General features: G+C 52.1%; 2 protein-coding genes across 10 annotated transcripts in view; one reads left to right on the top strand and one right to left on the bottom strand.

The window, feature by feature from the left end:
• CASP9 (caspase 9) overlaps window positions 1-22,111 on the bottom strand; it is a 36,808-nt gene extending 14,697 nt beyond the window's left edge. The window contains exons 1-9 of one of the 5 annotated variants that reach the window (XM_011284592.4): window positions 21,860-22,109; window positions 18,174-18,567; window positions 15,599-15,633; window positions 14,464-14,640; window positions 13,938-14,027; window positions 12,604-12,751; window positions 6,094-6,273; window positions 5,376-5,485; window positions 1,417-3,348 (exon numbers count right to left, since the gene is read on the bottom strand). In XM_011284592.4, coding sequence (XP_011282894.1) covers window positions 3,259-3,348; window positions 5,376-5,485; window positions 6,094-6,273; window positions 12,604-12,751; window positions 13,938-14,027; window positions 14,464-14,640; window positions 15,599-15,633; window positions 18,174-18,567; window positions 21,860-21,991 — 1,356 coding nt within the window. In that variant the 5' untranslated portion in view covers window positions 21,992-22,109 and the 3' untranslated portion in view covers window positions 1,417-3,258. The other 4 variants (XM_045035132.1, XM_019836231.3, XM_019836232.3 and 1 more) reach the window with 4 other exon arrangements.
• Window positions 22,112-22,173: 62 nt separating this feature from the next.
• DNAJC16 (DnaJ heat shock protein family (Hsp40) member C16) overlaps window positions 22,174-27,701 on the top strand; it is a 42,660-nt gene continuing 37,132 nt past the window's right edge. For 2 of the 5 annotated variants that reach the window (XM_045035125.1, XM_045035128.1), the window contains exons 1-4: window positions 22,176-22,271; window positions 23,082-23,832; window positions 24,142-24,236; window positions 26,086-26,270. In XM_045035125.1, coding sequence (XP_044891060.1) covers window positions 26,104-26,270 — 167 coding nt within the window. In that variant the 5' untranslated portion in view covers window positions 22,176-22,271; window positions 23,082-23,832; window positions 24,142-24,236; window positions 26,086-26,103. Of the gene's footprint in view, window positions 22,272-23,081; window positions 23,833-24,141; window positions 24,237-26,085; window positions 26,271-27,701 lie in introns of those variants that run through there. The other 3 variants (XM_045035127.1, XM_045035126.1, XM_045035129.1) reach the window with 3 other exon arrangements.

A 27,701-nucleotide genomic window follows, 5' to 3' on the forward strand; every position in this document is an offset into this window, starting at 1 on the left:
CATGTGATTTCATTATTTTAAATGTAATCTGCAGAGAACTGTTTGAGTCAAACCAACAGTCTCGTTTCAAAATCAAGTATGGGGGCGCCTGGGTGGCTCCGTCGGTTGAGCGTCCGACTTCAGCTCAGGTCATGATCTCGCAGTTTGTGGGTTCGAGCCCCGCGTCGGGCCCTGTGCTGACAGCTCGGAGCCTGGAGCCCGCTTCGGATTCTGTGTCTCCCTCTCCCTCTGCCCCTCTCCTGCTCATGCTCTGACTCTCTCTTTCAATAATAAACATTAAAAATTTTAAATCAAGTATGAAACCACAGCCATGAGCATGTGGTCACGGGAGGAAAACTACACTGTCAGACGGGCACCGTGAAAATAAGCAGGTGGCTGCCTCCACGTCTCATTAATACGCGCCGGCCCCTTGTTCATTTGTCTGTCCCCCTGCCTCTCTTCGCCATCGGGTGGTCACAGGCACCGGAGATTCCAGAAAAGTTTGCTGGAGAACTGTGTAAAATCGAGAAGCGAGTGCCCATTAATCCACAGTTTACTGTTTGCTGCCCTGGGGAAAGGCCACGATTCCGTCTGGGCAGAGGAGAACTGGAGTTGAGGTTCTGAGGAGCCACCAGCATTTCAAAGGAGCCTGGCCCCAGGCTGGCTGGCTGCAAGGTTGCTCAGGGCCTTTGCCCAGCCAGATCCTAGGACCCTTTCCAGCCCCGGCTGCTGTACGAGTCATCATCACTGTGCAGATGGTCCAGGCAGCACCTCGGGGACCCAACTGCCGGGGACAATTGTCCTTTTTGCCCCAGCATTGGCTGTTCCCAGGCGCAGACACAGGCACAACAGAGCAGGCCACGGCCGAAAGCGTGGCCAGATGTCGGAGGGGATCAACGGTGAAGGCCAGCCTCGTGAGGCAGCTGGGCAGAGGCCCTGGGCTTGTGGGACAGCAGCCAGGACAGGCACATATGCTAACGGGCTCCAGGACTGGCAGAGCCCAGCAGCCAGCTGTCCCCGGGTAGGGGCCCCCCCAGCAGCTGCAGAAAGGCAGGGGCAGCCTCGCAGTGGTCCCAGCCCCGGGGGGGAGGGGGGCCGTGCATGTGCGGCTTGGAGCCCCACACCGCGCTTGGGGACACCTGCCCACGCAAACCCAGACAGGTGACGAGCCGAAGTCAGGAGGCTGCCAACGAAAAGCGCGAGCAGGGAGGTGGCAGGAGACAGGTGGCCAAGGGCATTCGTCCTCTCAACAAATGTTCGCTGAACGGCGACAACACGTGCGTCTTCGTATCCACGGTTTTTAGTTTAGAAGGCAATACGTGTACTCCTTGTAAAAATATGAGAAGAATCTGGGAGCGTATCGAGTCAAAAAGCAAAGTCTCCCTCATTTTACTTCTCCGGTTCCACCTTGCAGAGGCGATCATGGTTAACAGCACGGTGGATGGCCTTCTGGACTTTATTTATGTGCATACATCACACGTCCATATGGGTACATTCATATACCATAGCTTTCTAACCAAAAATAGCATTGTATGCTTCCTACTGCTCTGCAACTGGGTGTTTTTCACTCGGCACTGTGTCACATTTTACGTGTCAGTACATACATCCGGGCCATTCTTTTGGACAGCTAAATAATATTCCATATTATGAATTATTCTCTCTCCCACTGCTGCAGCGAACATCCTGGGACACACATTCTTGCACACTGGTCGGCGTATCTGTGCTGGAGAGCTGGCCCCAGCAGCGTCACTGGACGATGCAGTTGGGGCAGTAAAATGTTTCATGACACTGCTACCCAGCCTCTGAAAACACGCCATGGGGGTGGCCTTGCAAACAGCGCTAGTTGTTAAACTTTTGAGGCTCTCAATCCCTTTGAGAGACAAATGAAATCTCAGCACCTGTCCCTCTACACATTCGGCGTGTGATTTTCAGGAGTTCACAGGCCCGCTGCTCCGAAATCCAAACAGAACTCCGGGCTAAGACCCCCCCACCCCACCCCTTTATAGGAAGTCTCCGCCAGGTCAGTGAAAAGCTGTGATAACATCTTTTCGTCCTGAACACGATTCGGGCGGGCGCCTCGGGCAAGGACCACCTGATTCGCATGAGGGGCGAGTACAGAGCCTGGAAGCAGGGAGCAGGCAGAGGGCCAAGCGCTGCTTGGCTCTGTCGGGTTAATTGGATTGTTTCCTTGTACCATCCCGCAGGTGACCACAGATAACTAACCGCCAGAAGCCCCCGGGACTATTTCACACTTGGAAAGGTCACAGGCGGGGGGGGGGGGGGAATAATAACCAAGAGACAACTGCGTGAATCACATCTTGGTGAGTCTTGGCAAACAATCCTCAAGTCCAAGGCCCTAAAAGCTCCAAATTGGCCAGGGTCAGGATCGCATACAAGACCTCAGGGGTGGGGTCGTATCTACGCTCCCCTTGGCTCAGTGACCTAACTTCCCTGAGGACACGGCTCCCAGACCTGTCATCCTTCCCTGGGATGGGGTGGGGTTCACATGAAGTAAGAGACGGGGAAATGTTCCCAGAAAAGCAAAAATCCCCTTTATAAGGAAAAACAAAGAGTTGGAGCAAAATGAGGGGGGAAACAAGGGGGGAAAAGTGTCCATATGCCCCTAAGATTTTTTTAACACTAGAATATAAGAAAAATTGATCATTTTTAAAACCTCATTTAGGATTTGCAGACTCCGGCTTTTCAGACCAGTAGCCCCAAACTTGCTGATCTAAGAGAGATGGTTTGTTTGTAACCAAAGTTTCTTGTAGATCAGTGGTTCTCAAGGGGTGTCCCACCAGGGGACATGTGGCAATGTCTGGAGACATTTTGGGTTGTCACGACGCAGGGGGAGGGGCTCCTGGCACCTAGAGGGTAGAGGCCAGGGATGCTGCTAAACGTCCCACCATGCACGGGACGCGCCCCCCCCCCCCAACATCTGGCCCCAAATGTCAATCAGACTGAGGTTAAAAAGCCTTACTCTACAGAAAACACAGGGGTCATAGGCCACAGCCACTAGCCGGAGAACAGGCCACCGGTAAGAGTCCTGGGTGTCCTTGATTTTCTTCTGCTCCGCTTCCTGTGTCGCCAGTCATCCGTCTCCAATTTGGAAGCTGCTAAGAGCCTGTCTGCCCCTGGTGGGGACAGAGCAGACCCACTACAGGCCACAAACCCCTTCGAAGAGTGACAGCTGTCGTTGTAGCAAAGACCTGACCTCCACTGCCGCTGGGCCTGGAGCAGGAAGGTTTTGGGGTAAAGGGTGCAGGGGCCCTGGCCTCATTACATTTTAAAGTAAAGTTTTTTCCGGAGGAAATTGAAACAACCAGGAATCTGCTTGTAAATCCCTTTCTGCGAAACAGCATTAGCGACCTGTGAAAACAGGAGCACAGGGGAGTCCGTGAGCTCTCTCGATGGAAGGAAGGGTTCCAGAGAAGGAGGAAGGGGGATGTCCACTGAGCCAGCCCTGTAACAGCTCTGGCTTGCCCTCCGTGTTTAGGAGTCTTGTTTCTGTTTGTTCGTTTGTTTTGTTTTTTTTAGATTCCACACACGAGTGAAAGCATACGGTATTTGTCTTTCTCTGTCTGACTTATTTCACTTTGCATAATACTCTCTGGCTGCGTCCATGTTGTCGCAAATGGCAAGATCCCATTCTTGTTTACAGCCGAGGAATATTCCACCGTATATAGACATCACATCTCCTTTATCCATACATCTATCAGTGAACACTTAGGTTGCTTCTGTATCTTGGCTGTTGTAAATAATGCTGCAGGGGACAGGGGTGGGGGATGGGCGAAATAGGTGAAGGGGAGTAAGGGGAATAAACTTCCAGTTACGAAATACGTCAGGGCGATGAAAAGTGCAGCATAGGGAGGGAATATAGTCTAGACTATCGTAATAACTTTGTATGGCGACAGATGGCAACTAGACTTATTGTAGTGAGCATAGCACAATGTACAGAATTGTCAAATCGCTACCCGAAACTAATGTAACATGACGACATATGTCAACTACACTTCGATAAATACATACATACAAAAATATGTAAATAAAACCCTAAAACCTACTTTAAAAACCAGCTCTAGGGGCGCCTGGGTGGCTCAGTTGGTTGAGCGTCCAATTTTGGCTCATGATCTCACGGTTCCTGAGTTCCAGCCCCGCGTCAGGCTGTCTTCTGTCAGTGCAGAACTTGCTTCAGCTCCTCTGTCCCCCTCTCTCTCTGCCCCTCCCCTGCTTGCACTCTCTCTCCTGTTCTCTCTCTCAAAAATAAATAAACATTTTTAAAAAACGAAAATAAACAGCTCTACCTGCAGCCTCCTTGAGCTGGGAGGGAGAGTGTTTAACAGAGAAAAGCACCTCCACTATGAGTTTACAAAACTCAAAATGAGAAATGAGAAAATTCAAAACTTCACAAGGCTCAAATCAAATTGAAAGGTTTCCTTAAAGAAAAGTTGAGAGAAGAGATGAGGCCCAGGAGTCAAGTGCACTGCTTGGCCCTGATGGACTCCCACCCCCAACCGGCAAGGCCCCCCTGCTGCTCCCAAGGTCACCTGCCCAGAGTCATGGCGCCCCCTGGAGTTGTACCAGGTGGTGACCCTGTACTTGCTTTTTCTTTCTCCGCTGCTCTGCTCAGCAAAGCACACAGCCAGAGCCTCCCCAGGAGGAAGGCGGGGTCCCAGACCTTCTAGATCCTTCTCATGACACAGAACACCTGAGCAAGCAGGAGAGGCCCATGTGTGCTCTGAGCGGGATTTCACTGAGTGAGTCTGGGGCCCTATCAGACCATCCTTCCCGCTCTCCCCCGGGGGACCCCCAAGACAAGGGGAAATACTTGAGGGTCAAGACTAAAAGACAAAGGGGCGCCTGGGTGGCTCAGTCGGTTAAGCATCTGACTTCGGCTCAGGTCGTGATCTTGGAGTTTGTGAGTTCGAGCCCCGCGTCGGGCTCTGCGCTGACAGCTCGGAGCCTGGAGCCTGCTTCGGATTCTGGGTCCCCCTCTCTCCATGCCCCTCCCCCGCTCATGCTCTGTCTCTCTCACTCTCAAAAATGAAAATATGTTTAAAGAAATGTAAAAGACGAGAAGACTACACAGGGGGCATGCCTCACGACCCGCACTCAGGAACACCACTCAGCTCCGGCCACTGAGCTGCCTTGGCACGGAGGGCTGCCTCTGCCAGCGGGGGTCCCAGTATCAGCCTGGGACCTCAGAGGATCCAGGGAAGGCAGCCCTCCGAGTAATGGGCAAGTGTCACTGTCACCGTTACAGTAACGGCAACACCAGCCCTCACAGCAAGCCAACCTCTGGTTTGGGCCTGGGGCCCTGCCCGCACCACCTGAGGAGGACACGCTGCCCCTCCCAGAAGCCTCCCCTCTCTCTCCCAGAGGACGGCAACGCTCACCCTGAGCAGGAGGGTCTGCAGGTCCTCAGAGCGAGCCCACTGCTCGAAAACACCATCCAAGGTCTCCACATACCAGGAGCCGCTCTTGGTGTCCCTCCAGGAAACAAAACCTTCAGAAGCAGAGAGGCGGAACTTTATCGGAGAGCCGCTAAGAGCCCCCCACACCCTGACTGGGGCCACCTGTGGACTTGGACCCATTCACACATCCACACATCTCTGCGCCCCGTCCTGTTCACGACCTTCTTGCGTGGTCGTGAGGCCACCACCGCCTTGGGACTTTGGTTCTGGTTCCCGCCTTCCCAGCAAGGGAACCAAGGCTCCGAGAAGTCAAGTGACTCACCCAAGGGCTAAGAAAGGAAGGACACTAATGCCCGTCACGCCTGCTACGTGCCAGGCACTGTGCTCGGGGATGTGCTAGCCACCTTGCTAATCCCCGCGACGACCCCTGACGTACGAATGCTCTTCCCATTTTAAAGATGAGAATACTGAGGCGGGGCCGGGACACGGGTGAGGCAAGTGAGGCACACAAACCCAAGAGCACAGGCCTCCTTGAATTCTGTATCCTAGCTGAGGCTCAGGGAGGCGAAGTGACTTGCTCGGGGTCCCGCAGATGGCAAGACTCAGGGCCAAGACACCCCCAGGTCGCTCCTTAACAACACCGCTGCTTCTAGGGCTGACAGGGGGACCCGCCGGCTGGGAGGACACCTGATGTGCTCACCTGGGAAGGTGGAGTAGGACACAAAGATGTCACTGGGTGTGGGCAAACTAGACACGGCGTCTGGCTGGTCAAAGGTGCCTGGGCCTTCCTGGAACGGGACAGCGTCTGGCTCGGGGTCACTGCCAGGGGTCCTGTCTTCAGGGGACGTGGAGGCCACCTCAACCCCATGGTCTTTCCGCTCTGCAGGAAGCAAAAACGGACAGCACTCGTCACTGAAACACCGACCAGAGCCCCTGCTCCTTGCTTCTTGGCGACACCCGGCCCGCCCCAGCCCGAGGCTGCCTGATTCCCTCCGGAGCCAGGGTTCCAGCGCTGAGCGAGAAACAGAAACCAAAGCTTTACTTTTTACTGTGACAAAGGTTTTGCACACCCATTAGGTAGAAATTGGGACGGGGGTGCAGAGATTTCTTTTCTGAAGCTGTGAAAACAAGGGGCGCCTGGGTGGCTCGGTCAGTTGTGTCCGACTGCGGCTCAGGTCACGATCTCACGGTTTGTGGGTTCGAGCCCCGTGTCGGGCTCTGCGCTGACAGCTTGGAGCCTGGAGCCCGCTTCAGATTGTGTCTCCCTCTTTCTGCCCCTCTCCCACTCACTCCCTGACTCTCTGTCTCTCAAAAATAAGTAACTACTAAAAACAAAAGCTGTAAAAGCAACTGAGGAGGTACACACCCAAGAGAACTAAAAACAGAAGTTCAAACAAATCCTGGCACAGCGAAGTTCACAGCAGCATCATTCACAACAGGCAACAGGTGGGGACGCCCCAAGTGTCCGCTGACAGACGAACGGATACACAGAAGGTGGCACAGACAGCCAGTGGAATTTCACCCAGGCTTAAAGAGGGATAAAGTGCTGATACCTAGGGCCATGTGGGTAGACACGAAAAACACGCGGAGCGAAAGAACCAGACGCGAGAAGCCACGTATCTGGCTCCGTTCATGTGAAAGACCCAGAAGGGGCAAATCCATGGAGAAGAAAGCAGGTGAGCGGTTGCCCGGGATTGAGAGGAGGCAGGAAGGGGGAGTGAGCCCTGAGGGGTGTGAGGTTTCAGTCTGGGGCGATGAGAAAGTTCTGGAACCAGGGAATGGTGATGGTTGCACACTTGTGAACGTACTCCCAGCCGCTGAATTGTATGCACTTGAAAATGGCTACAGCGGTCAACCTCACGTCATGAAAAAAACAATTCACTTTATTCAGCCTTGAAAGGGGGGGGTGCCTGAGCCCCCGGAAGGGCTCCAGAAACCCTTCCCTAAGGAACCCTCTGGGCCACTCTGCCCTCTGCTTTTACAGAGGCTCCTTTTAGCTGCTTTCTGTCTGGAGTAGCACACTGCACCCTGCAGTGAGGTCTCCCTCCGGGGAGCTTGTCCCCGGAGAACCTCCTGCCATGTCGCCATCCCGATGGCTCTGTGATGGGAGCTGTGTGTGGCCCGAGTCCTGCCCTGACCCCTGGTTTCCAGGTCTGCTGCTGTGGGGGGGGGGGGGGGGGATTAGGATTTTAAAAGGATGGAAAAGACAGAAAATACGGCTAAGGAAATCATCCAGGATCTTGCAAGCCTGACACAGCTACCCCCATTTCTGCCTCTTAACCTTTGGGTTGTGGCCCATGGGCACATTGTCCCGGGAGCATTTCTTCACATCGCCACAGTCCCCATCACAGCTAGTTCAAATGGCTTTACAATGGTCTGTTTTAGTGATATGCCCTCACTAATCCATTTCCCTAATGTTGGCTATTTAGATGATATCCAGTTTTTGGCTCATGTGGCCACAGGTGTCTTTACATAGAGGATTTTTATTATTATTATTATTTTAACGTTTATTTTTGAGAGAGAGAGAGAGAGAGAGAGAGAGAAGAGTGCAAGCAGGGGAGGGGCAGAGAGAGGGAGACACAGCATCTGAAGCAAGCTCCAGGCTCTGAGCTGTCAGCACAGAGCCCAATGTGGGACTCGAACCCACGGACCGCGAGATCATGACCTGAACCAAAGTTGGATGCTTAACCAACTGAGCCACCCAGGCACCCTGTTTTACATAGAGTGTTTTGACTTCACTTGAATTATTTCCTTAGGGAATTACTGGGTCAGAAGGTATAAACATGGCCAAAATCTCATGACCTATGATTTGATGCCTTCTTTGATTCCCTAAAAGAAGATAGCTTAGCAGGCACAAATGATAAGAGTAGAATAAAATGGAGAAGAAGTAAAACTTCAAGGGCAGAAGAAGGGTACATTCGGGATCTAGAAACGCATGTTGTAAGGTCCCGCGTGTTTGCTAGAGGCGGCCCGTGCGTTTGGCTTTGTGCTTGCCAGCAGCCGAGGCAAGATTGCATAAGGTCGAATTGCTCACAACATCCACCTTACTTGGCATTCGAAGACAGAAGCCAAGAATGGCAATTTTTCTCCGCTCGGTTGTCTGAAAGGGAGGGAACACTGTCGTATGACGGACTGTTTCCTCAACTCTATCCCTGTCCACCCCCAAAAAGCCAAGAGACGAGTTCGATGTCAGTTTTTTAAACCTAAGACTCCATGTAAATTGAGGGCATAGATGTTTCTGTTTGGGCATTCAGCTCCCCAGAAAGCAGGACCCCGTCTTCTTCTTTTGTGTCTTCTTCGGTTTCTGTGTGGGTGCTCTGTACCCCAGGGGTAGTCTGTGCGTGTGTGTGTGTGTGTGTGTGTGTGTGTATCTACTATGTGTGTCACAAACCATGATTTTATTTTTTTAATTTTTAAAAAACGTTTATTTATTTTTGAGAGAGAGAGAAAGAGGCAGAGAGAAAGGGAGACAGAGAATCCCAAGCACGGGGTTCGAACTCATGAACCGCGAGATCACGACCTGAGCCCAAATCAAGAGTCGGACGCTTAACCAACTAAGCCACCTAGGCGCCCCACAAACCGTGATTTTAAAGAAGGCTTTGTAGGGGCACCCGGCTGGCTCAGTCGGCTCCCTCGGCAGGGGGCAGAGACAGGGCAAGGATGGTTCTGGCAAACCCATAATGACAGCCCCAACATCTATGGGCCTCTCACTCCATACACCTGACTCGGGAACTTGGTAATCTCTTTTTGTTCTCACAGCTAACCTTCAGGGGCTGGGATTCTGCCCGGGTGTCTGGAAATGATTTGCAGTGGAACAGGGGCAGGGACGTTGAGATGTGGGTGGCAGGAAAGGTTGGGGCACTGCTGTGGGGGAAGCCACAGGAATGGCTTAAGCAGGCAGAGGTGGGCAGAGGGACGACCTGGGGAAGCCGGAGAAGACACGGTGGGATCCGAAAGGGGAATCTGGGAGAGACAGGAATCTCCATTCCCGCGTCCTCCTCATGCGACAGACAAACCTGATGCGAAAGCCTCGCCCCCGGGGCTATCTGTCTTACACACGGTTTGTTCTCAGACAGACTCGCAAATTCAAACCCCTCCGTAAGGCAGACTGACTTCCCCAGAAGAATGAACACACAGCAGGATTTATCAGCATCTAAAACCCACAACCACCACGGCAACACGCTGTTCCTCCTTCTGTCTTCTCGGAGTGATTTCTAGAAGTCTAAAGAGGGGTTGCCCCAAAATGAACAGCTCGGGCTAACAGAGGCCGCTCAGCTTCGGCCAAGCGCATCACGCTAGATGCCGAATCGCGCTATCTACTCACTGACATTCCACACCCGCGCTACTCACTTGGAGGCAGGGATCTCTGCTCCAGGGTACGCACCCCTACCTCTTACCGGTGGGGGGCACGATACGTCAAAGGATTTGAAAACTGTTTTAAGTTGTAACGACAGTGGATTTTACCAAAGCAACACAAGAGTCACCGAAACCCAGGGCAGACGCTCAGATGGCCGTAAACACAGAGGCCACCCTGCAGGACACGGGTGCAGACTGCAGACCCGGCAGCATTTCTGTTCTCAGCACCGTGCCGCCCCCGTGTGGCCACAGCGTTACACACAAGGTCAATAGCGGGCCGGGGGGCTGAGCAGGGCCCAGAATTCCAAAGGCAGGATCGTGATCACTGCATTGCAGCTTTGAAATCTTGCTCCTCCCACTAAGGTGGGGGTTTTGTGGTGGAGGGAGTCTACATTACTTAAAATTTTGCTTATGTGATTTTTATATGGTTCTGTTTCAAATCGAATAATTAGGAGGCACATAAGATGCAACCATCCTGTGAGCTTTCTGGCAGGTCTGGGGGGACCAGAGGGGCTGGCCTTGGCCTCGAAGAGCCGACCAGGCGATGAGGGAATCTCAATACAAGGAGAAAGCGCTGTGACAAGGGAAGGACAGGGACTGTGTGAGCACAAAGACTAACCCTGACTCTGGGCAAGGGAGGGGGTGTATAGGGAAGACTTCCAGGACACAGAGACAATAACCTGTAACTAGAAGAATGGATGATTAAGAGTAGGCCAGGAGGGGTGCCTGGCCAGCTCAGTTGGTGGAGCACAGGCCTCTTGATCTCAGGGTTCTGAGTTCGAGCCCCACGTTGGGCACAGAGATTATTTAAAAGTAAAATCCTTAAAAAAAAAAAAAAAAAAGGGGCACCTGGGTGACTCATAAGCGACCGACTTCAGCTCAGGTCATGATCTCTCAGTTCGTGAGTTCGAGCCCGGCCTCGGGCTCTGTGCTGACAGCTCGGAGCCTGGAGCCGGCTTCGGATGCTGTGTCTCCCTCTCTCCCTGCCCCACCCCCGCTCGCGCTCTGTCTCTCTCAAAAATAAACAAACATTAAAAAAAAAAAAAATTTTTTTTTTTTTAAAGAGTAGGCCAGGAGGGCAGGCAGAGGGATGGCACAGGGAGGGCTGAGGAGCAAGCCAGAGCCTGGGAGGGCTGAACGGCGCTGGGGCGGGACACGGCGTGCCGGGCTGGGGGATGCAAAGTGGCCCGGGCCAGATCCCCGCGGACCTTGTGGGCCTGCTGAGGAGTCCAGAGAGTGACACAGGAAAGACCCTCCGTGCTGCCGAGAATGGGCGATGAGGGGGCACTGAGCCGGAGGACCAGCTAAGCGTGACTTTCCAGAAAGCAGGTGTCCCAGCTCGCCCTTCGTCCACAGTCCCCTTGCCTGTTTCATCTTTTATTCAATTCACACAGGAAAGGACCACTCGCTTCAGAGTTAACAACATCACTTGGTGACACATCCTGGGTCGTAAAGCAAAGACAAGCTAGGATTTCTACAACTCCGAGAGCGGCAGCCTTTCCACCTGCCCATTACCGGAACTCTCAGGTAACCGTGCTGGGCTCAGGGGGCTCTTAGGTGACACGGGGTGCTCTGGGGTTAGGGGAGGGGGAGAGTCCAGGTTTCCAGTGATGCAAATGAGCCAGGCACTGCGTTCAGTGCTGCACACGCACCAACTCGTGCGCTAAATATTTCACGGGGACGCTAGGACGTGGGTCCTGTTATTATTCCTACTTGCCAAGACTTCTAGAGATTAGCTGGCCTGTGTTTGTGCGGGAACGAAGTAGCCACCAAGATCGAACCTGGGGTTCTCAGTCACCCATGGCCGAGTTACGGGCATGGGTCACGACAGTGACTTGATACAGTTCCAGTCACGTTATAAATTCCAGGGGACAGAGACCCTGTGTAGCTTGTATCTCGAACACCTAACACACAGCCTGGTGTATACAGCAGATACTCAGTACACACGTATCAGATGAATCACGTGACGAGAGCCTGCTCACCTAGACGAGCCACATCCCCTCACACCACCCCTGCCAACGTGGAACAGTATGGGACAGATGGACGCGTTCAGAAGATTATGCTACGGGTACAGGTCGCTGGTGCAAATGGCGCCCCCTTTGGGCCGGCTGGATAGCTCCGTGGTACAACAACGCAGAGGGGGCTGGGGGACAAGGAACTGGCATGCCTTTCAGACATCCTTGCCCTTGAAGAGCCCTGGGCCAAGGGAACGCCTGGGACAGGATGCCCAGGGTCCCCCACCTCTGCCATCATGTCCCACCATTCAGGACACACAATGTTCTCTCTTCCTTCCTTTTTTTTTTTTTTTTTTTTTCACTTTATAAGGAAACCAGGTAATGGTGACGTCGGACTTAGGTTTAAAGTCGGGGCATATGGCAAAATCGCAAAGGATCCAAACGATCCTTAAAAATTACTGACATCTCCAGTACCTGGGCCTTTGGCAATTCTAATAATTGGTTTAGCTCCGGCCTCCCTTCCTCTGGGCCAGTGGAAAGAGGGTCTAGCTGAGGGAGGTCGGGAGAATGATAAGGAAAATGAAAGGTTTTTTTTTTTCTCTGTCCCCTGCTTTGTTACTACTGAGTCTCTGGAGTTGAAGCTGCCAGAGCCGAATGAGCCCCTGAGGCTACCGCACGGTGACACGGTAGAGGCTCTAACCTCTACAGGCTGGACACAGCTGGGGCCTACTCTAACCAGAGGGAGATACTGCAGTGTGGACAAAGGGACCATGTCTGGGACCCTCTGACTGCCTGGACACACCCCCTTGGGCATCAGGAGGGGCTGGACGGAGGAGGAGGCAGGGGGGCGGCTCCTTCCCCACTAGAGTCACCTGCAGGGAGACTGAGGACCAGCTTACCCCCACCACAGGCCTGGATAAAGAAGAGCTTGGGCTTCCCTCCCAAGCTGGGGCAGCCGGATCCATTGAAGATGTTCACAATTTTCTCGATGGACACAGGACAGCCATCTGTGCCATAAACAGCCCCTGGGAACTGGCGGTGGCTGGCCTAGAAGACCAAGAATCCTGGTTACAAAACCAAGAGGTTGGAGGAGGAATCCAACCACTGTCCAGAGGCTTTATGGGGGTCAAGCATTTAGAAGGCCCCAACCAGGGGCACAAGGCTAATTTAGACAGAGGTTGGTTCTGGAAGGGCCCTGGTCAGCATCTATTCCAAGGGTCTCAGACTCCCATGGCTAAAACAGCCTAATGGGAGAGTGCCAGCCAGCTTCTTCTAGATCAGTGGTTCTCAAAGTGTGGTCCCTGGACCAGAGGCATCAGCATCACTTGGGAACTTGTAAGACCTGCTGATTCCTGGGCTCCCCCCTAGATCTAAATCAGGAACCCTGGTGGTGGGGACCAGCAATGTGGTCTTTCAGGAGCTTCTGATGCAGGTAAGCATTGAGAACTACTGCTCTAGGCCAGTTCTTCTCAAACTTTATGTGGACGGGACCTTGTCAAAGCACAGGCTCTCCACGAAAAGGTCTGTGGCAAGGCCTGAGAGTCTGAATTTCCCATGATTTCCTGGTGAGGCCTATGCTGCCGGTCCAGGGGTCACACCACGAATGAAAAGGGGCAGTCCCTGCCCAGCTGTAAGCCAGAGTTTTGCTCTGTGAGGATGTGGCCTAGTAAGGCCCGACCACTGTGGTTTTTCAAGAGAAGCTGGAAATCCTGATTTTTGTGCGACAGTTGCCAGTTTGGAAAACACTGTGAAACCCCCACAGGGGACGACAGGCCTCCCGCTTGGAGCTTCTGACCTGTGCCAACGCTCAGCTGTAAAGATGAGGAAGTTGAGGCCCAGGAAGCGGGAGGTGCCGGGCCACGACGATGACCCAGCACATTAGTGGCCATGCCCAGAGGGGGTCCCAGTGTCCTGACACCCAGCCCATAGCAAAGGGCCTGGGACAATGCAAGACGGAGGCAGGAGCTGCGAGCCCCTGTGTGCAGTGCCCGACTCTGAACAAAATCCAGGCTAGGAGCTCTGTGAGTAGAATTCGTCTCCTCCCTGCCTCTCCCAGATGGCTTCTCCCAGGAGGGGCATCCATTTCCTCAGGGGGCCGGATGGCTCCCAGGAAAACAACAGGAGATAGACAGGGCCCCACGGCTCTGCCCACAAAGCCCAGGGTGTCTTGGACACAGGAAGGGACGGGGCTCCTTCATGGCCTCTCAGCGCAGCGTCTCTGGGCAGCTCATACCTGACAGCCGTGAGAGAGGATGACCACCACACAGCAGTCCAGAGCACCGTGGTCCCGCTGAGCCAGCTCCACCAACACCTGGACCATTTGCTACAAGACAAGGTCACAGATGAGCCAGGCCATTGACGGATCAGGTCCCCATCCTGGGCCCTCCCGGGCAGAGCACTTTCCCTGCTCCCAGGGCCAATACTGCAGTAAGGACAGTCCTAACAGCCACAGTAGCCACCGTTCTTGGGGACAAGGTGCCGTGCTTGGGTGCTGTTCACGATGCCCCTAGGAGGTGAGTACCGTGCCTGCTGTCTAGACAAGGAGACTAAAACTCCGGAGTCACGTGGCAGGGAGCGGGAGTCCACAACCCAGGTCTCTCTGAGCATGCAGCCCAAACTGGTACCCACTGAGCCACGCTGCCTCTCCCGGGGCTACAGTCTTAAGGGGGGGGGTGTCGGGGAGTCGCTTGCTTTCGGGTCTCTCCCAGGACCCTTGTCCCAGCCCACCCCCCATCCCTGACCACAGGCAGTGACCGGACCTTGGCCGTCTGGTCGTGCTTCACCTCCACCATGAAATGCAGCAAGGAGAAACGTCGCTGCAACTTCTCACAGTCGATATTGGAGCCGGTACGGGTCTGGAGCCTTGACTCGAGGCAGAAGTTCATGTTGTTGATGATGAGGCAGTGGCCACAGGGGTCCGCGTTCAGGACATACGCCTGCCCAAGCACAGGGACCCACGTCAACCGGGGTCTCGCTGCACTCCCCAGGAGCGAAGGCGAGCCCCAGGTTTGCACTCATGCGGTTGACGGTCTGGAGACATGGGACAGAAAGTGGGGTCTGCCCTCTCTCTGACCGAGGAGCAGCAGGCCTACGCCCGGCATTCCAGGGCAGAAGCAAACGGACGGCAAACCAGATGGGCGTGAGCACGAACGGTACGACACGCAAACAGCCAGCTTGGGAGAGAAGACCAGTTCCCATGGCAGCACTCAACCCCCAGAGCCGTTCGCCCCCAAAGGACTGGACAGATTGTCCCGTCCGAGGAGCACCTGAGAACCATGGGGGGGTAGGGGTAGCGCTCTGTCGGCAGACTTGTGCCCAGATCCACCCTCGGAGTATGGATGCCATTTCCCGGCCAGACTCCCCTTCTCCCTTGGAATCCTCCCTCATCGCAGCCTGTTCTTAAGATTTAAGCCTGTACTTAAGATTTAGATTTAGACTTAGGCTTAGACTCAGACTCAGACTCAAATTTAGATTTAGATTTAGATTTAGATATTTCTTTGTGCAAGTAGCCTCTGCTAGGCTGATGGCTCCACAAGGGCTAGAAACACAAGGGGTCCGCTCCCAGGTATCCCGGCATGGGGCCCAGGACTGGCACGCAGGGGTCAAACCAACAAATGCTGTCAACAAGAGGGAGTGACTCAGTCCCACGGCCAGTGGTGAGGCCCGCCTCACGTGAGGTCTGACCCCCTGACTTCACAGAGGAGCAAAGAGCAGGTAGGGTTGGACAGCCTGCTCCGGGAAGAGCTGTGCCAGGGCCCAGGGAGCTACGGGGGGGCCTGGGGCCCTCTCTCCAGCTGGGGCTCCTGACCCACCGGCAGAGGGAAGGGCCTGGGAAGTGCAGAGCAGACGAGCCCAAGGCCAACAGAGCTGGCCCCAAATCACATAAAGACTCACCAAATCAGCATTTCGCTTCGAAATTTCCTGAGCACCTGGAGAGAGAGAAAAGGAGAGAAAAACGTGAATGTCTGGCCCAGCAGGAGCAGGGCAAGGGACTTTGAAAACAGAAGGGCAAGAACTCGGGAAGCCTCCGGCACTGCTGGTGGGAGTCTAGGGGCACAGCCACCTTGCAGAACTGCTTAGAAATTTCCAGTGACGTTAAACACACACCTACCCTCTGACCAGCAATTCCATTTCCGGGTATATGCCCGAGAGAAAGGAGTGCAATGGGGCATTAAAAAGAGCCAGCCGTGGAGGATCACTGAAGCCTTATTCTTCACGCCCAGAATCAGAAACAACCCAAAATGTTCATCAACAAGTCGACAGACAAGCAATTTATGATAAAAGCCCTGCAAGGCAACACTCCACAGACTGAAAAGAAAGCAGGCGCTGGCACGTGCATTGCCATGGACAGCCACGCAACATTCGGCCAGGGACAAGAAGCCAGGAGAGCGTACGGGGTGTGATTCCATCTATACGAAATTCTAAACCAGAAAGGCATGAGGGAAGCTCCAGGAGAGTGGACACTTCCTGTCTGTGGAATCCACGGAGCCCAGCACCCAGAAAGTCCTCGGGAAAGATTGGCAGAATGACTAAACGAGTAGCGGTGGCAATGTTTCCTTCAGTGTCAAAGGAGTTTTCATTCCAATTAGCAAGAAGCCCAATGACCCCCAGCCTCTATGGCAGTTAGGACTTCTTTTCTTTCCGAAACAAAGAGAACTGGGTGGTTATCGCAGAGCTGCAATGCTGAGTTGAGTTGCACTGGAATCTATTCTCATGATCCAACAATATGGTGCCGTTCGTTGCTCACAGAGGGCCTGGACCCCCTACGGGGAACTATCCTCTTATGAGTTTAAAAAGCCATGCCAGAAGAGCATGCACATCCCATTTTTAATTAGAAACGGTTTTAGGATTGAGGAGGGCACCTTTTGGGATGAGCACTGGGTGTTGTATGGAAACCAATTTGACAATAAATTTCATATATTGAAAAAAAATCCTTTACCTGGAAAAAAATAAATAAATGAATATGTGTGTAAAAAAAAAAAGAAAGAAATGGTTTTAGGGGAACCTGGGTGGCTCAGTCAGTTAAGCGTCCGACTCTCGGTTTCAGCTCGGGTCATGATCTCACAGTTTGTGAGCTCAAGCCCCACGTCCGGCTCTGTGCTGACAGTGCAGAGCCTGCTTGGGATCCTCTCTCTCTCCCTTTCTCTCTGCCCCTTCCCTGCACGCACTCTCTCTCTCAAAATAAACTTCAATTAAATACCCAAACAAAAAGGAAATGGTTTTATCTTCCTGAAGAATCCTACAGTTCACAGCCTTAAATCTGAAACTATTGCTCATTTCCAAAATCTCACTGCACCCCCAAAAATATAACTATCATCCACGACTGAAAAATTCATTCATTCCCCAAATCAGTAGTATCCATCCACAAAGTGAGAGAGGGACATCAACAAGATGGCAGAATAAGAGTTTTCTACTGCCTTCCCCAACAAAGAACACCAATTTTGACATCATCCATAATTGAGACCACCTTTGTCGAACTCTGGGAATCCAGCAGAGAAGCTGGTGCAAAAAAAAAATCCGAGATCGGACGCACTGAAGAGGTTGGTCAGCAAGTACTGGAGGAGTTGACTCCTCCTTCAAATGCAAAGCCAACATGAGAAACATGAGAAACATGAGAAATCAAGGAAATAGGACCCCACCAAAGGAGCACAGTAATTTCCCAGTAACTGACCCCAAAGAAATAGTAATCTGCAATGTGCCTGACAATTCAAAATCACTGTTTCAAGGAAGCTCAGTAAGCTACAAGAGTACACAGAAAGCCAATGTAACAAAATCGGGAAAACAATACATGACCAAAACAAGAAGTTTAAAAGATAGAAACCACACAAAAAGAACCAAATCGAAATACGGGAGCTGAAGGATGCACTGAATGAATTGAAAGGAATGCAACAGACAGCATCAACATCAGATTGGATCATGCACAAGAAAGAATCTGTGAAGTAAAAGACAACTCATTTGAAATTACCCACTCAGAGAGCAAAGAGAAAAGAACAAAAAAGAGTGAAGAAAGCCTACATGAATGATGGGTTATCATGAAAAGAAACAATCTATGCTTTATTGTAGTCCCAGAAGAAGGAAGAGAGGGAGAAAGGGGTAGCAGGCTTATTTAAAAAAATAATGGCTGAGGGGCTCCTGGGTGGCTCAGTTGGTTAAGGTTAAGCGTCCGACTTCAGCTCAGGTCATGATCTCACAGTTCATGAGTTCAAGCCCCACATCGGTCTCTGCGCTGACAGCTCAGAGCCTGGAGCCTGCTTTGGATTCTGTGTCTCCCTCTCTCTCTCTGCCCCTCCTCCACTCACACTCCGTCTCTCTCTCTTCCTCAAAAGCAAATAAACATCAAAAACCATTTTTTTTTAATTAAAAAAAACCCAATGGCTGAGAACTTCCCACACCTGGGGAGAGATCTGGATATACAAGTTCATTAACCTCATAGTTCCAACTGCATACCGACCGTTGTCTTGGTACTCACAGATATCACTGAATGGTCCAGAACCAATGTCCACTGGCCTAGGCACCTCTGGTCTGAGAACCTCTGGCCGGAGCTTGGCTGGCCACAGCTCCTCGGGCCCCAACACCACTGGAGTGAGTTTTTCCGGAGTCGGCTTTAAAGGATACTGCCTCCTTCTGAGCTCCTCTGGTTTGAGGCCCATTGGTCCAACCACCACAGGCATGAGGTCCAGGGGTCTGACGGCCTGTGGATTCTGCTTTTCTGCTTGCCGACCCATTCTCAGCAATGAAGCCAGCGCATCCTGGCCTGTGTCCTCTAAGCAGGAGATGAACAAAGGAAGGGCCTGACTCCCTCGGGTCTCTAGATCTATGACAAGCTGCCTGACCTGATCGCTCCGAGACCCTGAGCCAGCATGCTGTTTGGAAAAAAAGACACGGCACTATTAGCCACACGATTTCCTGGGACTCTCACCATGTCCCCCCCCCCCCCGCCCCCAACACTTCCCATCCGGTATAAGTCTGACCAGTCAGGCACGAGGGCAAAAACTGAGCCTGCAGTTACACGGAGTGTTTGCCACCGGCCAGCCTCTGCTTATCTATTCATTCCGCATTTTGGAGGCATCTCCCATGAGCCCAGCGCTGTGCTAAGTGGTGAAAATACAGCAGCGAACATTCTCAGTCCTCAAGAAGCAGACATCTGGGCGCGGAATGCAAACAGACAAATCAACAGTGGCACACCAAGGAGAGAAGTGCCAGCAGGAGGGTCCAGGGCCATCCAGCTTAGCCTTGGGAAGCCAGGGAGTCCTCCAGGAGGGGATGTCTTCACGGAGACCCCAGGGAACGTTAGGAAGTGAATCGCGAATTCAGAGAAATGAAACGTAAGCTGGAGTGGGAAACAGCAGCGAGGGGGAGGCCTCTGTGCGGTGTGCCGAAACAGCCGGGAGAAGCCGCTGAGGACCTTTACGAGTGACAGAGTCAGAGCTGCCTCTGAGAAAAATCATCCTGGAGGCAGGGTAGACGGTGGAAGGGGGTGAGCCACGGCCAGGTCGGGCGGTGGCAAAGACAGTGCAGCAGGAATGGAAAGAAATAAATGGACAGACCAGAAAAATACGGAAGGAGAGGGGCGCCTGGGTGGCTCAGTCGGTTGAGCGTCCGACTTCAGCTCAGGTCATGATCTCGCGATCTGTGGGTTCGAGCCCCGTGTCGGGCTCTGTGCTGACAGCTCGGAGCCTGGAGCCTGCTTCGGATTCTGTGTCTCGCTCTCTCTCTGCCCCTCCCCGACTCATGCTCGTGTTCCCACAAGCTCTCTCTCTCTCAAAAATAAACATTAAAAAAAGGAGGGGGGGGGTGCCTGGGTGACTCAACTGGTTAAGCATCCAACTTCAGCTCAGGTCATGATCTCACAGTTCATGGGTTCGAGCCCTGAGTCGGGCTCTGTGCTGACAGCTCGGAGCCTGGAGCCTGCTTCGGATTCTGTGTCTCCTTCGCTCTCTGCCCCTCCCGCATTCTCTCTCTCTCTCTCTCAGAAATAAATAAACATTAAAAAAAAACTTTTTTTAATAAGGAAGGAGAATGCACGGGATTTGGGCATCAATTGGGTGGACTGTGACGATGCAGAAAAGGTCAAGGTTTACGGGTGTCGGGATGGTGGGGCAGGTCACCAACACAGGGAAAAGGAGGAATAAGCTATTCATCAGCTCGCTGTCCTTTGAGACCCACTCTGGCCAAGTTCCTCACAGGGGTAAGACATCACCCTCTCCTCAAATATCCTACAGCAGCACTGTCCAAGGGAACTTCCTGTGATGATAGAAATGTCCTTCATCTGCTCTGTCCAAACGCATGAGTCCCATGTGGCTCCTGAGTATTTGGGTCCTACAGCTGGGGAACTGAATTTGCTATTGTTTTTAATGTTTTTTAATATTTATTTTTGAGAGAGAGAGACAGAATGTGAGTGGGGGAGGGGCAGAGAGAGAGAGGGTGACACAGAATCTGAAGCAGGCTCCAAGTTGTCAGCACAGAGCCCGAAGCGGGGCTCGAACTCACGAACTGCGAGCTCATGACCTGAGCCGGAGATGGATACCTAACTGACTTAGCCACCCAGGTGCCCTGTAAGTGTTCTATTTTATTTAACATTAATTACTTCAGACTTACACTTAAATAGCCTCGTGTGGCTAATGGCTGCTAAGTTGAACGCCACGGATCTGTAATGTCACTGCAAAGATGATCCTCACTAACAAAACAGCTACATGCCTTTCAGCATTTCCGGAACACTCACAGTAAGACAGACCCCGTGTTAAATGCATCATTTCATCTAGTCCCCCCCTCAGTAACCTTACGGGGTTAAATTACAATTCTCCTCACTTTACAGATGAGGGAAACTGAGTCTCAGCAAGGCACTGCGACTTACTAATATGTACCAAAGCCAGGATGAGGACCCAGATCCATGCGGCTCAGCCAAACCAGGGGTGGCAAATGGCAGCCTCTCGTTCATGTGACAGTACTTCGAAACCTGAATCTGTTGCTAACATCTAGAATCAGGGAATTTGACATCAAAATCAGGACTTTCAACTTCTTTTTACATAACGTGAGAGATCTGGAAACACGGAGCCAGCATTCTGGAATGGCCAGACTGAGCTGGAGCTGGGGGGCCACCCACCGCGGTGCCCATCTATTGGGCCTCTGTGGGCATCTGAATTTGCAACCCCTGTGAATGTATCTGAAGGCAAGGAAATGGTCTCAAACCATTTCCACTCTTCAGGTCACACAGCAGATTCTCATGAGACTTCTTCTAATACTAATATTCACTGCTAATTTTTCATACGACATTTATCCTATTAAAGACTTCCTCACTAGGTCAGGCCAAGCTCCTGGATGATGCAGAAAATGGACAGTCTGCAAGCAGCCCACAGGGCACTGGCCAGAGGCCCCCAGAAAGCCGCACACACCCACTGCCCCTCCTGGTAGGAAATACCTCCTGGAACCTCCTTACCTCACAGGCCTGTGGCGAGGGTCAAATAACACAAAGCCATGAAACTGCTTTTAAAGAGAACCTCACATGTTCACTTTATTATTTTCTTCATTACCTGCATCAGCACCCCCCCCATCTCTAAAACCCCTTAGGAAACATAAACTCAGCACAGGAGGGGCTGGCCAAAGAGGACAGGGCACAGCCAGCTAAGCCCTCACTCTGGGCCTGACGCAATTGTGTTCCACACCCACTATCTCATGTAGCTCTCACAATACTACTGTCGTCCCATTTCACAGCCCAGAAAACTGAGGCTCACAATGGATCAATGACTTAGCCAGGGACACAGAACCAGGCAGTGTGACACCCCAGCTGGGCGCCCTGAACCTTCATGCCAGCAGGTGAAACACAGGCCTCCATCCCGGCCAGAAGCACAGGGCTCCAGCAGCCAACGGTGCACGCTGGTGGTGCTGGGCGTGGAATCGCTCTAGCAAGCCCTGGAAGAGGTGTTCGGTATTGCACGGTTCGTTTGGGCGATCTAGTGCGCTCAACGCCGTGAGGGAAAAGGGGGTTCCCACATGATGATTCCCCAAAGGGGATGGGTACCGGGGGCACAGGCGGGGAGGGGAAGGCGGGAGCTCGGCCTTTAAGACATGCTGTGCTTTCAGCAACCCTCTCGGCGCGGCCTCGCTGACCCCAGCCGGGACGTGAAGTCTGCGGGCGGCGCTGGAAGCGGGGCGCACCTGGATGTCCTCGATCATCGCGGGCGTGAAGAGCTGGCGGGTCAGCAGAGCGTCCCAGAGCGAGGCCACCTGCAGCTCGCCGACCAGCCGCACCCGGCACCGCCGCAGGAGCTGCCGGTCAGCCTCGTCCATGGCGGCCCGACGGCTGGGACCCGGGCGGCCTCGGTCCGCTTCCGGGCCTCGGCCGCCGCGCCCCGCCCGCCGCCCAGGACCCGCCCCGGCACCGGCCGCCGCGACGCGCTCCGCCCCTGCATCGCCCCTAGCCCCCCGGGCCCGCCCCAGGCCACCCACAGCACCACTTCCGCCTTGCGACTCCGCCTCCGCGCCCCGCACCGCCCCCCAAGACACACCCCGCAACGGGCACCGCCCCCAGGGCGCGCCCCTAGTCCAGGCAGCCAGCCCTAACCAAAAGGTATCCTCTTTCCGTTTTTACAGAAACTCGGAGGGTGGGGGTTCAGGGGTAGGGGGCGGGGGCGGCCCCTGGGTAGTTCAGTCGGTTAAATGTGGTTAAGCGTCTGAATTTGGCTCAGGTCGTGATCTCACGGTTGGAGCCCCGCATGGGGCTCTCTGCTGTCAGCGCAGAGCCTGCGTGCGACCCTGTCTCCCTCTCTCTGCCCCTGCTCCACTAGCTGCTCGCTTTCTCCCTCTCTCTCTCTCTCTCTCTCTCTCTCTCTCTCTCTCTTAAATAAATAAATAAATAAATAAATAAATAAATAAATAAATAAATCTAAACTTAAAAAAAAAAGCTCGGAGGGGGTTATACTGCTGGCAAGAGGGACACCCATGCCTGGGGCGATGGTCTGTCCAGCCCCATTCAACCCCCTCCCTGCCTCAGTGTCCTCTAGCCCCCTTCCCGCCGGTAATAAAACCATAATTCTCCTGCCCCCGCCCGGTGCCCAGATCTCGTCGTTTGCTGTTCCAAACTCGCCTGTCTCATCCAACCAAGCCCACATTACACGGTCTTGAATCCCCTTCTTCCTTCCTTCCCACCCTAGCACCTCCCACAAAGAAAAAAAAAAAAAAAAAGGCAGAAATCTACTCTTCTGAACTCCCAGTTTGTACAGCTCACTTCCACCTTTCAGAAATAATTGCTCCTGTTTGCTGAACATTTGCTAAGTCCCAGCCATTGTGCTAGTCACTTTACATTGTGTTATCTCACTTATCCTTGACTACAGTCCTATCAAAGGAATACCAAAAACTATTCTTTTCCCCCATTTTACAGATGGGGGACGCTGGAGCTGGAGGAAGTGGTGTCTGTTCAAGGTCACAGAGTAGTAAGTGGCACAAGGCCGTTCAAGATTTAAAGCTGAACCTGACTCACGTCTACCTTAGAATCCATTCTCCTGAGCATCAAAACCTCAGCCCCATTTATTCACTTATTCCACAAATATTTATTGAGATCCTGCCTGCGCTGAGGTCTACACAGGCATCGAGAATATACAGTTGAACAAATCAGAAAGCCCTGCCCTTAGAAGCTTACATTCCAGTGGGAGGAGACAGACGATGAAAAATATAAAGAAAGAAAAGATACAGTGTGTCAATGATAAATGAAAAGAAAATTCAATAAAAAACAGGGCGGTGGGGGGATAAGAAACCTCTTTCTTTATATCCCCAAGGATACGTATCTCATTGGCTCAATGAAAGTTTACCTCATTCATCTGTGTCTCCCCCTCCCTCCCCACCACACACACATCCGTTTCCCCGAGCCGAGGGCAGTCCCTGGCACATTCTATGGCAGATCTCGCTTTGGTAAATAAGTTTAGGGGTCCTGGATTCTAGGCCTTGGGCAAGTCCCTGCCCCTCTCTGGGCCTCAGTCTCCCCATCAGTTTATGGAGGAGTTGGACTAGAAAGGGTCCCTAAGGTCCCTTCCAACTCTGACGCTCTAGGATTCTATGAATAGGGTTAAAGAGAACAGGGACCAGCGATTGCTTCCCCACCCTAGCAACTGTTGCCAGACGAGGGCCATCTCCCGGTAAGTGTTGAAACACCTCCCTGGATCGGGGAGGTCTTGGGGGCATCCCATCATGCATCGCGACTTCGCCTCGCTAGGAGGCACGTTTTGTCCTCTTTGGTCACGATCATCCCTTTGGATCCAGCCAAAGAGCGGGCCGCGTTCCTATGGCAACCGCGCCAGGTCCACGCGCAGACGGCGGGTAGCAAGGGTCAAAACAGATTCGCAAAGTAGAAGCCCTCGACCAGTTCAGTCCGTGACTTCCGGGCGCCGAGCCTTTAAGTGTCACGTGACCCCCTCCACTCGTCCCCGCCCCTCTCCCCTCCCCAGGTCCCGGCGAGCGCTGGTGCGGACGGGAGGCTCCTGGCCCGGCGGACTGACTGGAGCACGGACGCTGCAGCCGGTTGGGCCGGTGCCCTTTCCCGGTAACTCCTTCCCGGCGTGACGCGCGGAGCCGCGGACGCGGCGGGGCCGGGCAGGCTCGGGGATTTCCCGTCAGTTCCTCCTCGTTCCCGGTTCCCCAGGGCCCGGGGGAAACCGGGAGCCGACAGGGCCGGGCCCAGGGCTCTCGGTGGGCGGCGGGGGAGGCGGTTGTCTCCTGGAGGGTTGCGACCTCCGGCGGGAGCTCAGACTTGGAGCGTGCCTCCTGGAGCCGCTGCCTGGTCTGGGGGATACTGCCCGCGGGCGGTAGCCTACCTGTTGGGCAGGTGATTTCCTGCCCCGACGCCGGCACAGTCGAGCTCGAGACTGTCAGCCAAAGAACAGCCCCCCCCCCCCCCCCCCCCGCCTCTTGGGCCCCTCACTGGAGGCGACTGACGCGGTGGAATAAGGCAGCGATTGCCCTGCGTGGTAGAAAAAAAATAAGTACCCCTTTCTGACTGTCGACCCGGTGTTCAGTAAATCTTTACATACGTTTAACTCCCTTGCTGATCTTTTCAAGGTGGTATTATTCACCCTCCATTTATGAATGGCACTGAGGCTTAGCAAGTTTCAGTAACTTGCCCAAGGTCATAAAGTGGTAGAGGACGGATCCCGATGTGAGTCTGTTTCCAGAGCTTGTGTGCCTGACCAGTAGCTGTCTCCTCTTCCCGAGTTTTAGCGCTCCGTACATGTTTTATAGGTTATAGGTTGACTCCACAAGGAAGAAATGAATGTGTTTTCGGATTTGGCTCAGCATGCATGCAGTCCTAAAAGTTGGCCATCGTGTCAGTCAATTTTGTGATCACTCCCAGTGTTTAGACTTCCACTTGTCAAAATCCACCACTGTTACAGATTTGCCCACCTTAAGTAAGGTGTCACCTTAGACACTTGAATCTTAAAATGTTAGCAATTCATGTAAAGTCAGGATAAATATGACCCGTGAAAACTCACTGTATGATATCACAGAGTTCGTAATTCTTGACCGTAAAGGTCCGTGCAATACAGCACTACCTTGTTCATTAACCAACCAGGATTATTTCCCAGCCCACAGTGAGTTCAGCTACCACCCTGACCAGATACGGATCTTTAACATTTGAAGATGCCTGGTCTACAGGCTTTGCCATTAATCTCCCTTCACGTGGAAAACTAAATTTTTTTCTCACCAGTTTTTCTCCTCTTAGGTCTCCATTTATAATAACCATATTGCTGATGGTTAAATTAAAGAGCATCCTCTCTGTTTTCTTGCTTCACTGGGTGTGGTGATAAAGACTAGAATTGGGGTACACAACGTCATAACAAGTTTTTTATTTTTTTAGAGTATCTCACTTCCCTGTTGGTACTTATTTAACCCCAAGAATGTCACAACTATGTCATTTCACAGTTTCGCACTTGGTAATTCTTCTGATCTCTTGAATTTATTTAGCATGTACTCAGTGAAGTATTCTGAAGCCACGTATTTTTAAATGTAAAGTATTATTGTCAGCGTAAGTGAACTAGTGTGTTTGAGATGTAGTTGCCTTGATTTTCCTATGAATGTTTTCCCACATTTGCTTTTATTTCTCCATCTCATTGATTTTTCAGTCATTTCTAGAGCCAACCTAATCCAAGGATGTGGCAAGTTGCTGTTAAGTCTTACCGCTCACCTTTTCACCTAGAATAGTTCTTATTTGTGATATTCAAAAACAGTAGTAAGATTGTCGATTTCAAAAGACATGGTCAAACAGCCCGACACCTTTCCTGCCAAACAGCTTTTGTTTGTTTTGTTTTTCATCTGTCTATCTTAGCCCTTTACCTCAAAAGCGAGACTGTCCAGGTTTCTACCGCTGAAACTTATTGCCTCTTCAATCATTTCAGCTCTGGAAAGGAAGAGAAATGGAAGTGAAAAAATTGAGCATTTCCTGGCAGTTCTTGATAGTTCTGGTTCTGGTCCTGCAAATTCTGTCTGCGTTGGATTTTGACCCATACAGAGTCCTAGGGGTCAGCCGAACAGCCAGTCAGGCTGATATTAAAAAGGCTTATAAGAAGCTCGCCCGGGAATGGTAGGTGAAACAAAGAACTAGCAGTTTAATATAAGCTAAGCAGTTGCAGTAGGGGAATGCAGCCTAAATTATGGTTAGCTTTTATTTGTCTCTGTGTCTATGTTCAGTAAATCTATATCTGTCTAAAATATTTCATTTGGGAGAACTAATGTTCATGTTATTCTATAATTTTTTTTTAATTTTTTTTTAGTGATGAGATCCAAAGCCTGTATTGCTGTGAATGCTTTTGGCCTGAAGAATTACCCTAGATACTGCCAGCATATTTAATGTTAAAGTAGGAGGGAGCTTTAGTTTTAAAGTATATATGTCATCAGCAATGAATAAGCCAACCACCCCATGATGTTATTCATAAAGTAACCCTTTATGCTAAAGGGAAGACTCTCCAATCCTGTTTTCTACATTATTAATTTTAAGCTTCCAAGAAAATTTAGAGTAAGAGCTTTTTTGCTCTCAATTTTATAAGAATATTCAGGAACCGAGTACATGGCTGTTAAGAATTACTCTACAGAAAAGTCATAATTCGGGGCGCCTGAGTGGCTCAGTGGGTTAAGCGTCCGACTTCAGCTCAGGTCACGACCTCACGGTCTGTGGGTTCGAGCCCCGTGTCGGGCTCTGTGCTGACAGCTCAGAGCCTGGAGCCTCCTTCGGATTCTGTGTCTCCCTCTCTCTCTCTCTCTCTCTGCCCCTCCCCCACTCACTCTCGGTCTCTCAAAAAAATGAATAAACGTTAAAAAAAATTGTAGAAAAGTCATAATTCTACGTAGGTAGGTTTTCTATATGCTAAAGAGTATACCAGTGTTTGTGAATTAGCAGGACAGCAATGAATTTAAAACTTACAGACAGGCATCATCAGTTTTTTCCACCAACACTTTGGACATGCCAAAGAGGTAGAGGCTGGAGGGGCGCAGCAGGAGAGAAAGGACAGGAAGGGCACAGGTGACTAGAAGCTGGCAGAGCCAGTCGTAAATAATAAAAGACCGTTTGGGAATGGGAATCATGACTGTACATGCTAGGCTCTCACGAGGCTCCAACTAGCCTGCTGCATGCTAGGTTCCAGGTTCTATGCTTTTTATCTTATATAAACCTGATCATCACCCTATGAGGGAGGATATTGCTGTCCCCCTTTTACCTGTGGGGAAATCTAGGCTCACTGTTATTAAGTCTTTATTGCCCCTGGGCTCCGTAGCTTGACCTTCTGTGCTAATAGATAGTTTATTGCTTTTTTTACTTTGTAATCACTTGCCCACGTGAGCAGAAGAATGAGTGGGTTAGGTTGGGGGGGGGGGCGGGGCAGGAAGTTCTGCAGGAGCAAAGCTGCCACATGCAGATGGCATTGCAGGCCGTGCATGACTCTGCCTGACACCGTTATTCTTCAGGGAAAGACCTCCGTTTGAAGCTGGTCGCAATCAAGGTAAAAGATAGTTTCAAATA

Source organism: Felis catus, chromosome C1, assembly GCF_018350175.1.
Source record: "Felis catus isolate Fca126 chromosome C1, F.catus_Fca126_mat1.0, whole genome shotgun sequence".
Lineage (NCBI taxonomy): Eukaryota > Metazoa > Chordata > Mammalia > Carnivora > Felidae > Felis > Felis catus.